This window comes from Juglans microcarpa x Juglans regia, chromosome 2D (assembly GCF_004785595.1).
Source record: "Juglans microcarpa x Juglans regia isolate MS1-56 chromosome 2D, Jm3101_v1.0, whole genome shotgun sequence".
Taxonomy (NCBI): domain Eukaryota; kingdom Viridiplantae; phylum Streptophyta; class Magnoliopsida; order Fagales; family Juglandaceae; genus Juglans; species Juglans microcarpa x Juglans regia.
The window spans coordinates 32523691-32541244 of NC_054596.1; the positions used below are offsets into that span (position 1 = coordinate 32523691).

Below are 17554 nucleotides of genomic sequence, written 5' to 3' on the forward strand. Positions count from 1 at the left end.
TCCAACGTTGTGTTGTACTTTTTCTTATAAATAAGCGAAACGTTACGCTGAGACCATTTTGGTTTTGATTGCGTGGGTAGGCCCCAACAATAAAAGACAAAATACCAATCTATATGTGTACTATCAATCAATGAACATATTAATTTAACACTCACTGATATAAATATAGACAAATATGATCATAAAGAGACACTTTGTAACAAGAATATACATAATGCCAATTGAAAATAACCAAATTACTTATTCTTTTGTCTGTCCAAATCAGATAATTTCCAACGCTATATCTTCCTCTAATGTTATAGTATGCAATTTATCAGGGAGGATTGTCTCTATATAAATGTCAAGAGCAAGTATGCTAGTCATTGCAGCAACCAGAACAAACCATGGGCTTCTCTAACCAATGCATTTATTTGGCTTTGATCCTCACTTTGGGAGCTTTGGCTTCTCAAGTTGCTGCTCGCACCCTACAAGAAGCGGCGATGCGTGAGATGCATGAGCAATGGATGGCTCGTTATGGACGGTTATACGAAAACAATCAGGAGAAGGAGAAGCGATTGAAGATATTTAAGGAAAATGTGGCGCTTATAGAATCTTTCAACAACATTGGGAACAAACCATACAAGTTAGGAGTCAACCAATTTGCAGATCTTACGAATGATGAGTTCATAGCCTCACGAAATAGATTCAAGGGGCATGAGTGCTCAACAAAGACTTCTTCCTTCAAATATCAAAATGTGACTGCATTGCCTTCTTCCATGGATTGGAGAAAGAAAGGAGCCGTAACACCCATCAAAGACCAAGGCCAATGTGGTAAGTGTCTAATTTTGAGATGAATTATGTCCACTTTATGTTTATAACACTTTCTGGTGATGAAATGTAGGATGTTGCTGGGCATTTTCAGCAGTGGCAGCCATGGAAGGAATTACTAAGCTAAAAAGTGGTAAATTAATCTCTTTGTCAGAGCAAGAGCTGGTTGACTGCGACATTAAAGGAGTGGACCAAGGTTGCAGTGGTGGTTTGATGGACAATGCTTTCCAGTTCATCCAAAACAATCATGGTCTCACTACGGAAGCCAACTATCCTTACACAGGTGTGGATGGAACCTGCAACACAAAGGGAGAAGCCAACCATGCAGCCAACATAAACGGCTACGAAGATGTGCCAGCCAACAGTGAGAAGGCACTTCTTAAGGCTGTAGCTAATCAGCCAATTTCTGTTGCCATAGATGCTGGAGGATCTGACTTCCAATTCTATTCGAGCGGAATTTTTACAGGAGAGTGTGGTACTAGCCTAGACCATGGCGTTACTGCTGTTGGTTATGGGGTTACTAGTGATGGGACCAAGTATTGGCTGGTGAAGAACTCATGGGGTACAGAATGGGGTGAAGAAGGGTACATAAGGATGCAAAGAGATGTTGATGCAAAGGAAGGCCTATGTGGTATAGCTATGCAAGCCTCTTATCCGACCGCATAGAATTTATAAATCATAATGAAAGTCAATGTCCGCTACCTCACATGCAATATAATACACTACTTGTTTTCAGTCGTTTAATTCCTACTATTTAAAATTTATATTTGTAAACTCTTTGGTTTCTTACGCATGATGTATGTAAACCTTTTTCGTAGTATGCTTATTTTCTCGACCAGTGCCCTATTGTTTGAAAATGCCTTATTGGGAACGTTGCTACCAAGTGCTTGGCTGCCTTGGATGTGTGCACAAACTCCAACCCCTTAGAAATTAATTGACAATGAGCAAATTATTATTATCAGTTTGGAAAAACATGCTCATGATAAATGGACAATATTTAGACCTGACACGCCCTCCCAGTCCTTGACACATGGTGTTTTTGGGATGCCCCTAGATTTTGCTTGTGATTGAATGAACTTTGAAATGTCGGGACGTGTAACACAAAGTTACCTACTATCATTCATGACAATTAAGAATGCAATGCCTCTAGCAATATGCAATATTCGTAGCAAGTAATTTTTTTTCTTTCAGCAATACTGTGCACCAGATAGGATATATCACAAAACATCAAACAAATTTCATAAACTGAAGATAATAGACGTTCAAGTTACAACGTATGTCCAAAAGATTGTAACGATAAGAGTAATGGAGATAGAGCTCCTTAAGTACATGCAAAGACTAAGATAACTATTAGGCTAAACCTTCAAGTAGCTCACGCAACTTGACCATGGAAGCCAAAATCCTATCGATAAACGGAGCATCGTATCGATGTGCTCTGCATCTTATCGTTGCTGCCTAATCGATCTCCTCTAGTTGATCCTTTGCAGTGTCTCCTGATCCTGGCACATGATCTACCATTTCGAGGAGAATGGTAGTTGAGACTACCAAATGAAATTTGAAGAAAAATCTCAGCATGTTAACAAATAACTTAAATTGACAATTTAAATATGCATACATGACAGTAAAAGCACGAATGCAAAACGTGAACATGATTAAGTTTGACGTGACTTGACAAATAACATGACATGTGCTAACATAACTTGAACTGAACTAGCGTGAAATAAAGCATGACATAAAACTAAACATGAAATAACCTGAACTGAAACTGAACGTGAATGTGGACTAAACTAAAAGTGAAACTAAATATGAAAATGAAGATGAACTGAACATGAAATTGAACATGAAATTGAACCTAAAACTGAACTTACTGAACATGAACCTGAATGTAAAATTGAACATGAATCAATGTGAAACTGAACATGAACTTAACATGAAACTGAAATGAATTCTGACAATCAAAATGATTTTTCCGATTATTTCGTCTGTAATAGTGAACAATCAGAATGATTCTGCCCCACATATTCTGTCAAAAATACTCAGACAATTAGAATGATTATGCTATGAGTATTTTAAATGAAATACCCTAACAATAAGAATGACTACACTAGGAGTATTTTAAATGAGATGAGATACCCAAACAATCAGAATGACTACGCAGGAGTATTTTAAATGAGATACCTTAGCAATCAGAAAGATTACACTAGGAGTATTTTAAATGAAATATACTAACAATCTAAATGCTTATGCCAGGAGTACCTAATTATACTCTGACAATCAGAATGATTACGCCATTGACATTTTAATAGAGGTATTCTAACAATTAAAATGATGACGCTAGAAGTACCTTACATGAATTGTCAATGGAGATACTTGAGACGTGATGTGAAGTGAAATGAAATGACAGATGACATAACATAACGCAATGTGACATATACATGAGATGAATGATATGGTATAACATGAAACAAACAAACACTTTGTGACATGACATAATATATAACAGATGAACATTTCGTGACATGGCATAATGTGTAACAGATATATATTTTGTGACATAGTTTAGTGTGTAACATTGTGACGCCCCGACTCCCACGTATAAAAGAACGGGAATCGTGACGTCGGGATGATGACAACACGGTCACACATCCCAACGAAGTGCCAGTGTGTGTGTACATGCAACAGTGTACAAATAAAATAACACAGCGGATAGTCAACTAAGTACCAGAATTTATTTTCAATCAAACATCAGTAAAGATTTAAATAGCAGTTATACAGTCATTCCAAATATAATACAAAAGGTAAATACATAAATTGATGATAAAAACATAACTCACTAAACATGAGCAATCCCAGATCACTCCACCAACGGAGCCAAGCTAAGGCTCGTCATCATCATCTGCATCAAAATCTGCGATACCATAAAATGGTACCACAGGTAAGTATAAACCAAACAACTCTCGGGATAAAAATACATTAATGCAACCAACAATACGACAAAATACATTTAGTCATAAAATACCTTTTTACCCAGAAAAATGATTATTTCCAACACACGCCGAAAATCCCATTTTGGCCCAAAAATATAGTTTTTCATTTTTCCATAAAATGATTCACACAAACAACCCATTTATCGGACACTGTAGGCGGGAATCGCAGGCGGGACTCTACCACCATCCCTGCTTACCACCATCCCTACAGTTCCTTTACACACAATGAATACTTAACAGAGCACTGTAGGTGGGAATCACAGGCGGGACTCTACCACCGTCCCTGCTTACCATCATCCCTACCGCGTGCACCGTAGGCGGGAATCGCAGGCGGGACACAACCACCATCCCTGCTAACCACCATCCCTACCGCGTGCACCGTAGGCGGGAATCGCAGGCGGGACTCTACCACCATCCCTGCTTACCACCATCCCTACAATCTCTTTTCCTTTTACTCACATGAGAATCCAATTCCAATAAACACATGAACATGTATGCAATCATGCGAAAACCCAGTTTTCTTTACAAACATGATCATGCGTGCAATATGCGATGTACATGAACAAGCCATAACCAACAACCAACAACCACAATTCACAATGCAAACAAACACACAACAACTCCGTCCACAATCCATCCGACCCCCGAAACTCCTCGGACTCAGTCCGGCAAAACAAACCAATTCACAGATAATATGTGTTAGTGCAAAAATATATTTAAATCACGAAAGTTATTTAAGGAAAATACTTACAGTGCAATATAACAATTTCCGAAGGATCACGAAGTTGAAAAAGGCGACGTTTGAGCAACACCACAGTGTAAAATACACTGTGGCCGTGGGTCACAAATACCAACTTTCAAACGGAGGCAAACGAAGACCCAAGATTGATAGGGTAGGGCCTAGAGAGGTTGGTGAAGCCAATGGTGGTGGTGGTTTGCCGTGGGTGGCAGCGGAATGGGCGGTAGAAGACCAAAATGCCCAAATCAGAAATGTAGATGGTGGAGCTTCACCAGTGGCGGATCGGAGCTGGGGTTGGGTCCAATGGGTTGCCAAGAGGTCGAGGATGATGTGGTGTGAAGATGGTGGCCGGAGGTGGCGCGACGGCGGCGCTGGAACGAAAGTGACGTCGCGGCTTGAAGGGCTACTGGTGGTTAAAGGCGGCGCGAATAGAGGTGAGGTTGGTGGGGTGAGGTCGCCGGCGGCAGGGGAACACAATGGGGTGGGCGGTGAAGGCCACCGCTGGCTCACGGCGGCGCTGGCGTGAAAGTGGCCCGCGGCTTCGTAGGGTGCGTGTGGGCTACTGGCGGCTAGGTAGGGGCTGGGATTTGGGGGTGAGGTCGTCGGAGGGAGGGGGAGCTGGTCGGCCGGGCGGTGTCGCACACGGCGATGCGACGGCGGCGGGCTGGGTGAAGGTGACGGACGCACGGGGAGAGAGAGGGAGAGGGCTGGTTCGCGCGCACGGGGAGGGGAAAAATAAAGAAGAAAAAGAAAAGAAAGAAAAGAAAAGGAAGGAAAGAAAAGTGGAGGGAAAAGAAATGAGGTCCAATCCTCATAACTTGGGTCACAAAAATGATCCAACGGAGATGATTTTAAAACCACAAGTTAAATAAAATAATTCAAACGCAATGGTAAAGTCAAATTGAAATAATTAAATCCCACAGTAATTAATTAAATATGAAAAATAATTTAAATACACAACAATAAATAAATATTAAGAAAGCACATAAAAATTAATTTTCATCAAATTAAAATCATAGAAATAAACTTACTAAAAATCCAACCAATTTTAAAATAAGAGGATAAATTTTTGAACAATAAAAAAATAATCCTTCAATAAAAATACACTAAAATACGGGGTGTTACAAACATATATATTTCATGACATAATAAAATATGTAACAGATGTACGCTTCGTGACATGACATATCATGAACAGATGAATTTTTTGTGACATCATAATGTGTAACAGATATACATTTTGTGATATAGTTTAGTGTGTAACATATACATTTCATGGCATAATAAAATATGTAACAGATGTACTTTTTGTAACATGAACAGATGAACCTTTCATGACATGGCATAATGTGTAATGGGTAAACATTTTGTGACATAACATAGTATGAAATGTATAAAAACATAAGAATATGAACAAATGTTCTCTTACCCACATACATACACAATATTCTAACAATAAGTTAGAAGTAAACTTACAATGAACATAGTGTGACGAATAAAATGCATAAATTAACAGGAAATTGTAAAGAGAGATTTCAAAATGTTAGAAACTCCTCACTAAAAAACTTAGAAACATAAAAACTCACCAAAACTTCGGGCAAGATTTACATCTGACTTTAAGGATTTCACGTCCTAACTTCAAAACTCATCAAAATTTAATGTAAATTTTGTCATTAATCAAAATATCTTAATAGAAAAGTTTAAAACATAACACAACTAGGTGAAACAAGCAAAGACTGAAACATGTATAATCTAAAACTCTTGATTTTTATTGTAATTCTTTCGAACCCTATCTTTCATGCTAATTGTGAAATATTCAACATACAAAAATCACATCCTATGCTTAAATAACATACTAGAATAACTATCAAAACTTACATAAAAAAAAAACTCAAATTTCTTCAATATAAAACTTCAAATATTTAACCTTAAGAACAACCCTTGTTGTTAAACATCATATGGTTAATAATCAAGTCCTAGAATATATCTAAGCTTCAAATCTAAGATCACATGGCAAGATTTGCATGAAAACGTAGATCTACCCGAAAACCTCAAATAGAAGACGTATCCGGACCTTTTCATACATAAAAATTCATATAGTTAAAATCAGCACCATAAATCATCAAAATAATATACTACATGTAAATCAAATTTGTAGGAAAATCATATGTGAATAATAAAGCCATTGGGGCTTACTTTCTCAACAAAAGATTCAAGCTTATTCAAAACATAATCTATTTTCATACTCTTCGTTTTCAACTTTTTAGATCTTCGTAAAATTCTCATAAAAAACTTATAACATGCAATGAATCTTCATCAAACTTGTATATTGGCATGTCAGCTAAAAACTATAAAAAAAACAAACCAAGGTCTTGCCAATAACTTCGTCAAAAACATCAAATATGAAGCATTGTCATGGCTATTGCCCAAAATTCCTTTCCATGCTTAAACAAAGTTTTCACACAACAAATGACCATGAAAATTTACACAAAGCATACCAAGAAATGATACTCGAAGAGGAAAAACCTATGTGAAGGGCACTTTGTGAGAAAACAATTTAAACAGGTTCAACAAAGTTGAGCAAAGTAAGCAAGAAAAACTGTCTAAGTGTCTCCCTTGTCTCATCTCCAAGAAAATGCTTGAAAAGTGATCACATGCAAGGGGAATGGACAATGTCAACACTTAAGAATCTAGAGGGGTGATGGGAGATGTGTGAAAGACACTTTGGGTGATGGGTTGTTAGCCAAAATCATTGGTAAAAATAGTGGGCAACATTGCATTGTTTTCAATGAAGGAAGCGTCCATGTGAAGGGTGATGGTGCGGTGGTTTTTGGCCTTCCCATCAACCACTATTTGGGGCTGATTTGGTAGTGAAAGGACACCCTTCGCAAGAAGAAGCTTCCTCCAAAAGCTTTGCCTTGGTGATGCAATTTCGTGGGGTTTAACCGAATGGGCCTTCATTTGGGGTTTCAATGAGGTTTGGGTTTCTATCAAACCCAAATCCAACTCTTTTTGGCCCAATGAAATTACTAAGGTCTAAAAGAATAAATAAGATGTAATAAAAAGAATTTGAGTGGTTAATAGCATGTAGAAGTGATTTAATCAAGTGATTAAACACTAAGCTACAACCAGTTTCAATTAGGGTTTGGAGACAAACTTTTGGAATTTGGGGAAACCATTTGGGGTTTCGATTTTCATCAAGGTTTTGGGGCTTCAATTGGATTTTAATTATTTGGAATTTCATCACGGTTGAAGCCTTCTTTGGTTTGACATAAATTGGATGGTTGGATCGAATAATATTTAACTTAGGTGGCAAGATCATAAAGCTTGATTTCCGTCACATTTCCATGCTATGGTTCCTTTTGGTGTCAAGTATCCAATACAATTCACCATGTATGGCTATGATCTTTTCAAGTGTTCAAATAAAACCTTTCTTTCCTAATTTGGATATTCCACACTGTGATCTTGAAAACACTGTACTGAGTGCTAACACCAAGGTGTCTCAAAAATGGTGAAAATAACTTTATACCATAGAATCCTAAATATTCATATGGAACTAGGAGCGTACTTCTTTTTGTGTAATTCAACAACTAGGTGACTCGTACAATTTAAAACGCATTTTCGAACAACTATTGTCTCGAAAGCAAAAATCATTTTATTGCTCCAAGAAATCATAAATATTCATCTGAGACTAATAGTGTAAATCATTTCTAATTCTCACACTTCCAAGTACCTCAAATAAATAAAATCACGTTTCTGCTACCAGAGTGAGCAGTAAAACTGATTATGCTGACAGACTAAACCATGTGCGATTGTTTAATTCGTGAAACTTTCAGAGTTTCATGAGGTTCCTGAAACCTAAAAAAATTTATCCACTGAAATTCTAGTAGGCTGTTACATCTTGCCTTCCTAAAAAAAGATGTCCTCCTTGAAACCTACGCATGTAATACTAAAGATAACCATTACCAACAATAAAGAAGATATTGCTCACCAAACCTTTTGTGGATCATTCGACATATCCTCGCTAGTCGATGCGGGTGGGGGTGATTCGATATCCATAGGCATGGTATGCTGAGGCCGATAGTAGAATGCATCTTCCTCAGAATCATAAATCAAATTACCGAAATGCCTAGGGCCAAGGTGATGCTCGACCTCCTCATCATTGTTGTCAGGTACATGACCCTGAACAAGTAGTCATCCTCGATCAGTAGACAACATCGATGATCTTGATGTCTCAGGCTTAGGATTGAAGGCTGAGGCACATTCCTCTACTGCTCTGTCGGACTCAGCTCCATCCCGTGTCATCCTGGCCTTGAAGCTATCTCTATCCATCCACGTGATTAGGTGATAAGGTGGATAACGCTCCTCATGAGGCAAAACCTAACTCTCATAGCCTCCACTATTCTTATCTATAACCATCACATGGGTTCATAAAATAACTAGTACCCTATAAATGGAGAATATAACACTCGTAAAGTTCTAGGCTAACCGTCTAGGACACTGAATCCTTACTTAAGTGAAGTTACTACATTCCTTGCTGCTCAAAGAGTTATTCACCACATATATTTTCACCATTAAGATCCTAACGTTCCTTAACTCTCTCTCTCTGTCTCTGTCTCTCTCTCTCTCTCTCATGGTCGGCATAGCCGTTCTATCTAGCAAGAGCCATTTCTAATTTTGCCTCTATAGAACACGTGAAACCTCAAGGCCAAGATTTTACTCTCCCATACTAGTCTCCAATATAAGGGCGATCTATGTTTCCAAAAATACATTGCTTCGCTAGAGACCACTTACTGGCAGCCAGGTAAAACTACTATCATAATTGAATCCTACTAAGGCCAATGTCTCTACCAATCAGTTTACTCTTCCAAACACGAACTCCATTATATTTTCAGAATCAAAACAAACTCCAATATGCAGAATACTAATTCATCGACATTCAATATCCTTTCTCATACTACTAAAGGGCATTCCATGTCTACACCGGCATGAACAATAATACATTGACATGAACAATGTACATGCGAGCTAGTACTGGAGGCCATCCCTTTGGTCTGGAATCTCCGTTGAGAACAACCCCATTTATCTGAGCTCTTTTGAACAATTTTTGATCAAGTGGTCAGGTTGGCCACATCTGAAACAGAGTCCTAAGATAAGTTTGCACTTGCCTCCATGGTTCTTTCTGCACATCCCACATATTGGGTATGTGTTCAGCATTGAGCTACTAGTCTCGATGCCTTTTCCCTTATTTGGTCTAGTAGACATCTTCTTCCTTTTCGAACTTTCTTCAATTGCATACGGTGAAGTCCTCATTTGTTCTGAAATGATCTAGGTGGTCAAATCCCTCTGCTCTGCCTTTGCTATGGTAGCGACATTTACCAACTCCTGATAATTTTCAATTCTAAGACAAGCCACTTGGTTGCAACCCCCTAGAAATTTTTTACCTAAATCCTCTCTGTAGAAATTAGGTGAGGTGCAAACCTCCCTAATGCCATGAACTTGGAAACGTACTGCTCCAAAGTCAAGCTACCCTGACACAGAGTCGTAAACTCCTACACATTTTGTTGTTTGACTGAATCTGAAAAGAATCTGTTATCAAACTCTTACTTAAACCTTCCCTATGAAAATGCAACTAGGGTTCCTAATTCCCTCACTAGAAGTTACCTTCTTGTATCCCACTAAATGCCAGCTTATCCTTGAAATAGATCTCCAACATACAGAACATTTTGCTCTTCAGTGTAGCCACAGATCTTGTATGTTTGTTCCAAATCGATAATTCACTTATTTGCCCTCAGGGCACCTTCATTAATGGAAAAGCTCGAGATACGGTGCATTAGAAATCTCTCATACAAACATCCCCTAACTTCGGATCTAGGGAAATGCACTTGTTGTTGTTGATGTTGTCTGAGCAAGTTTGTCAGTAGGCGAACTGCTTTAGCTACTCATTTCCCTCCATCCATTGGAGGATTCTGATCTTCCTGGTTATGATCTCAATCACGATTCCTAGGTACTCCACCACGCATCATGTGTAACTTTCTGAAACACATTTATATGCATATCAAACACACGTATTAACTCTTGTACTTAGGGAATTCAAGCTTAAAGAAAGACTAAAAATTCAATCATAAACTCTAGAACAAGTCCTAGAAACATGTGGGTTTAGCCTTGAGTCGTATTACTCTAATACCACCTGTGACGCCTCCAGATTTAGCTTGATCGGACAGATTCTGAAGCATCGGGACATGCAACACAAGCTTACCTGCCCCCGTTTATGATAATTAAGGATGCAATACACCAAGCATGCATCTAGCAATATGCAATATCCCAACGGATAATTTTTTGCTTCAAAGAATAATACGCACCAGATAAACTATATCCCAAAATATTAAAACATATTTCATAAATTTAAGATAATAGACGTTCAAGTTACAACGTATGTCTAAAAGATCTATAACCATAAGAGTACTGGAGATAGAGGTCCCTAAGTATATGCAATGACTAAGATAACTATTAGCCTAAACCTTCGAGTAGCTTGCACAACTCTGCCAAGGAAGCCAAAATCCTATGATTAAATGGAATATCGTAGCAATGAGCTCCAAGTCGTGTCATTGTTGCCTAATAGGTCTCCTCTAGTTGATCCTCTGTAGCTTCTCCTGATCCTGGTGCATGATCTACCATTTCGGAAGAAATGGTAGTTGAGACTACCAAGTGAAATTTGAATACAAATCTCAACATGTTTGCAAATAATATAAACTAAAAGTTTAAAGATGCATACATGATAGTAAAAATATGAATGCAAAACGTGAACATGATTAAGCTTGACGTGACTTGAAAAAAAACATGACATGTGCTGACATGAGTTAAACTGACATTAAATGTATTGAGCTGATGTTAAATAAAGGATGACATAAAGTTAAACGTGAAATAACATGAACTGAATGTGAAACTGAATATAAAATTGAACAACTGAACATGAACTAACAAAAAACTGAACATGAACTGACGTGTCGTGAAATGAAATGACAGATGACATGACATAACATAATGTGACATGTACATGAGATGAATGACATGGTATAACTTAAAACAAACAAACATTTCGTGACATGACGTAACGTGTAACACACATTTCGTGACATGACATAACATATAATAAAAGAACATTTCATGATATGGCATAATGTGTAATAGATATACATTTTGTGACATAGTATAGTGTGTAACATATATAAATTTCATGACATAATAAAATATGTAACAGATATACGTTTCATGACATGACATAACATGAACAGATAAACATTTTGTGAAATGACATATCATGACATGTATAAGAATATAAGAACACAAACAAATGTTATCTTACACATGTTATGGTCAGTGTAAGTTAGAAGCAAACTTACACTAAATGTAGCATGACAAATAAAATGTGTAAATTAACGGGAAACTGTAAGGAGAGATTTTTAAATGTTAGAAACTCCTCACTAACAAACATAGAAATATAAAAACACTTAAAAGTAAAATTAGTATTTCACCCTTACATGTGAGAAAATGACTATTTTACCCTTAAGTTAAGGATTTCACATCCTAACTCCAAAACTCACCAAAATTTACATTTTTCATGTAAAGTTTGTCACTAATCCAAATATCTAATTAGAAAAGTTTAAAACATAACATAATTAGGTGAAACAAGCCTAGGTTGAAACATGTTTAGTCTAAAACTCTTGATTTTTTTTTTGCATTTATTTCAAACCCTATTTTTCATGCTAAAACCAAAATATGCAACATCCAAAAATCACATCCAATGCTTAAATAACATACTAGAACAGCCATCAAAACTAACATAAAAAAAAATCACAAATTTCTTCAATATAAAACTTCAAGGATTTAATCTTAAGAACAACGCTTGATGTTCAAGGTTTTATATCTTTTCAAAACAACTCCAAAAATTTACTAACATACACTCAATATATTCATAACACATTACTAAGAACTATCAAGTTTAGAATTATCATGCCAAAACCAAAAAACTCACAAAACCTAACTTAACACATTCAGTTTTCACCCATTCACTAAAACCGAAAGCTATGTGGTTTGGTTTTGATCATACCGTTAGATCCGGAATCGTTCATGAAATAAATCATCAACATCAAAATCATATGGTTAATAATCAAGTCCTAGAATAAATCTTAGCATCAAACCTAAGATCACATAGCAAAATTTGCATTAAAACATAGATCTACCCGCACACCTCAAATACAAGACCTATCAGGACCTTTCCATACATAAAAAAATTCACATATTTAAAACCAACAACATAAATCCTCAAACTAACATCTTAACATGTAAATAGAAGTCCTAGGAACATCATATATGAATCTCAAAGCCATTGGAGCATGCTTTCTCAACAAACGATTCGAGCTTATTCAAAATAGAGTCTATTTTCATATCCCCAGTTTCCAACTTTTTACATGGGTTAATTACACTTTACTCCCTCGAACTTCCACTCAATTCACAATGTACCTCCAAAACTAATAATTGCATCAAAGTGTACCTGCTTACTTTCAAAACTTATCAATCTTCCCATTCCGTTTACCAGCACCGGCAAATGTAATGGAAAGTGTTTCCACGTGCTACTCACATGCATAACATTTATTGTAAAGATGTAATTTCCATCTAATTTATTATTATTGACCATGAATGCGCCCAACGTAGAATTGAGCATCACTTGTTGTAAAGTCATTTCTGTGGTAATTACCCATTGTGTGGCAAAGGGAGCCAGGGTGTGTGTAAACAAGTGATGAGAGCTATAGTGACATGTGGTAATAAACGAAATGGGTGTTTGTGGTGGAGAGATTCCACGTGATGATTTGGACTTGGGATCTGGGAAATGATATGATATGTTATGAGATGATTTGGGCACTCGGTGTTCAGTAAGGTTTACGGTGATTCGTGGTTACGTTGTTTTACTCGGAAGGTTTGTTCCTCAATAGACTTATGATATATGCAGTTTCAACTTTTATCTTTTATCTATATAAAACTTATGCATTTATATTCGTCATTATTTTATTACATTGTTAGTGTTGTTATGAGTTTTAACTTACTGAGATTTCATTGAAATCTCAACATGGTTGTCACATTACGGTTTCAGCCTTTGGAACCATAGACTCATATAGCTCATGAGGGATACCCCAAGGATAGCTCCACCAGGCCAAGGAATAACCAAGAGGGCCTGTCCCCTTTAAATTTATAATTTTTGTAATTTAGGATGGTCAATTGTTTGGGCGACTAACAACTATGGTGTAATATTATTTGAGTTGGGCAATGAACATATATTGGTTTGTTTGTAATTATTTTATTGATGGAGTGCTTTTGGATATCATTTATTAATGGGCGAGTAATGAAAAAATCTCTGGTACTATTATTATTAGTTTCCGACTAACACTTTTCACTTTTTCCGATATGACTTTGTATACACGTGTGCTTATTGGGCATTGTAGTTCCTTACCTAACTACAACTGGGGATAGGGAGCATCACAAAAATGTTTAACAAAAAGTATGAAGAGAAAACGGAAGAAAAGAGAAAGAATGGAAGAAGTTGTTGGCAAAAGTAGGGTAGAGAGGGGGAGAGAGGAAAATAGAGGAAAAGGAGAGAGACAGGAATGGAAGGAAAAAGAAGAGATATATGCATTGACCAATATAAGTAGGAGAGACCAATATAAGTAGGAGAGAGAAAGGTGTCAATCCATGAACATGTATGTTGTTTATTTGTTCATTTATTAATTATTACGTAATACCTGTGACTAATTATTTATTTGCTATTGTTATTCTATTATATTAACTTGTACTAGCCAAGTAGCCATTATTGTTATTCATTTTATTTACTGTGAATAAGCACTTACTTGTTATTTATTGTTATTTCATTTTATAAATTGGGACTGACTACACTACAACAAATTTGATTTTTAAGGATGAAATTATTTAGGCACAAACTAAATTTCATCCCTAAAAGTAATTTTTTGAGATGAAATTTAATTTTCGTCCCAAAAAATTGATGACTTTACAAAACCGTTCCATTGGATAAATATTTGGTTGAACATTATTTTCTGTAACGAATTAAATCGTCTCAAAAAGTTTTTTTCGTTCAAACGGACAAAAATGAGTTTGAATAGTAAAATCTTGGAGGGGAAGTAATTTATTATGCCAGGAAAAGTTCAAACCCGTTTGAATTGTTTGTTCGAACGGAAAATATTTGGTGACGAAACTTAGCGAGAAGGTTTCTTAACTGTTCAAACGGAACATATTTAGTTCAAACATATTCAAACACCACATTTATACATTTGAATATATAATATTAATCTCGGTATGTAACTCAAAATATAAAAAATATATATCATATATACGAATTCATAAATTAATTTTATGTAATTAATTTTAAAATATTTTAATGATTTCTTTTAAAATAAATAAGATTTTTAGTTAAATAAATATTATCAACCATAAACTACATAATATAAATTAATAATTACTCCAGAAAAGATAAAATATTTAATTTATAACTAAAGCAAATTATCAAAACACCATATATACACTCCATAACTATAACAAAAAAATATATAAATAAAATAGAAACTACTGTGACGCGAGGTCTCTGCACACATCCTCGACTACAGATAATCGTGTCTCTACCTGTGTCAGTCGAGCACTAAGCGTGACCTGAGTTGCATTACTGGTATTAATCTTTGTACGTAATTCAGAGATGCTAGCAGTAATCTCTGTACGCAACTCACACATAGCAGTATGCACTACATCGATCACCGCTGATGTGTGTATGCCGATCTCAGCACGCAGTAGTTGGCCATCTCCTCGTGAGTAGATGTGTGTGATGCCTCGACCTGTGTAGATGCCTCACCAGCCGATACTCCAGTATCTCCAGGCTGTGCATCTCATATCAGCCCTATCAGGAATAAGTCCACGAAAACTAAGTCTTGAGTGTCCCGTGCTCCGTGATAGGATGGTGCCGTTGATTGGTCCCATCAGCTCCCGTGAACGCTCGGCAACTTCTGGCACGACCTTGGAATGTAGCAAAAATTGAGTGATTAGGATCCCAAACGACAGTATATCTGTTGTAATGTACCGAGCCTCTAATCGGATTCTCTAAAATATATACCCCACAATGTCGATTGGAATGCCACGAGCGACCCGTATCATAAATTTTGCTTGATCCATACCAACCTCAGTCTTGTGCTGTCGAGGGTCAATATTGTTGACGATGATCAAATTCATGATCTTGAAGAAAGAAGATAAATCTGCCTGTCTAATGCTCTTCGTCCCATCATACACTGGAGCATGTGGACCAACAATCAAGTCTCTGACCTCATGATCAGCAAGTGTATCAACCTCATCTGTATAAACTGGTCCCTCGTCCTGAGCCATCTCTACATCACCTGAAAGATCAGACTCTCTAGGCGGCATGTTCGAATAGACATCGACCAGTCTAGGAATATCGAGATATGCAACAAGTTCGTCCACTGAAAATATAACGAGAGCTCCTCAGACACAGATCCAATATGCTCCTCCATCGTCTGGGCTGGTACCACTGAGCTCTTTATAGAACTCAGCAATGATGTCAATGTAGGAAATGAGCTCCATTCTTTCTTCTCACTGATCTAAGATTGATACCCAACCACGATCATTGAATAATGATGGGAGGAAATGACCCTCCCATATAAGAGTCACAAAATTAGACAATTTTACCTGCCGCTCAAGTAAAACAGTCCGCTTTAGAACTATTTGGATGGAAGGTTCCCTCAATCTACCACGTTTACAGACCCTATTAGATATTATTATGATCCTAAAATTTAAAAAATAAAATATATGTTCAACATTAGTGATAAAATCTAATATAAGAAAAGATTTACAAAATTATATATTAATAGCAATTTAATAAATTAATTGATAGAACAATTTAATAAAACGATGAAAATAATAAGCTAATATAAAGTAAATGGTTCGAATGAAATATATAGTGGTCGAATGGAAATTATAATGTTTGAACGGAAAAAAATGGTCAAATGAAAAATAACTTGTTTGGTTCAAACCGTTTGAACGTCCAAAAAAGTGTTCGATCAGAAATGTTAAACTCGTTCAAACACGTTCAAACGTAAAACAGATCGAGCTCGCCCATAGCTGAGTCAACTTAGCAGCCATGAAAATACTTAAAAATGCATCAATTCTGTGGATTTCTTGGACAAAACACACTTTGTCATCGTTCAAACGGTTTTTTTGCAGTGGCACGAAAATATCCCGCCAATTAATGACTCCTGGAGTACGTTTGAATGTTCTTTGTAATTGTTCGAACGTTTTATTACAGTGGTGGGAAAATATCCCTCCAATTAATGACTCATGGATTACTGTTCGAATGTCCTTTGTCATCGTTCGAATGCTTCGACGAAAATTTTTTAGGGTGGGAAAACTAGTGCGCGTAAAATTTTTCGTGTTCGACCACAAATTATTTCCGTTCGAGCGGTAAGTGAGAACTTAAAACATTTTCGCACGCTGTTAGTCCCTCATTTTCTTCTCTTCTCCATTTTCTCTCCAAAATCTTCCATTTTCATCACACAATCCTTCATTCTATTATTTTACAAAGAGGATTGCACACTTATTTTACTTAAATGTATGGCTTTCTTTTTCATTTTATTTACAAATCAATTAATGATTCTATTATATATATATATATATTGTGTAGGTGTTTATTGGAGAACTCTATACTTTAATACAGTTGTTTATTGGTTGTATAGTTTATATATATTGTGTAGGTGTTTATTAGATTAAATTCGAAATATTTTTATTAAAGGGTTGCTATTCGAAGTATATATGTTGTATGCTTGTAATGTTTTCTGAATGAGTTTGTTTTGTGAGATTGTGTTTCGTTCTGAACTAATTGGTGTTGGATTTTGGGTTGAGACCGTTTGAACCTTATAATATTCCGTTCGAACGGATTAACATGTTCGAACAGTCA

General features: G+C 36.4%; 1 protein-coding gene across 1 annotated transcript; it reads left to right on the forward strand.

The window, feature by feature from the left end:
- Nucleotides 1-383: 383 nt before the first annotated feature.
- LOC121251234 (senescence-specific cysteine protease SAG39-like) lies at nt 384-1473 on the forward strand. Its single transcript, XM_041150598.1, has 2 exons — nt 384-810; nt 881-1473. Exons 1-2 carry the CDS (start codon nt 384-386, stop codon nt 1471-1473), a joined length of 1020 nt encoding a protein of 339 aa, XP_041006532.1.
- Nucleotides 1474-17554: the final 16081 nt, after the last annotated feature.

Bases quoted from the DNA above. Each gene is read 5' to 3' on its own strand.
- LOC121251234 (XM_041150598.1), top strand. From the start codon at position 384: ATGGGCTTCTCTAACCAATGCATTTATTTGGCTTTGATCCTCACTTTG. The intron at 811-880 runs GTAAGTGTCTAA...GATGAAATGTAG, and splicing joins CAAAGACCAAGGCCAATGTG to GATGTTGCTGGGCATTTTCA.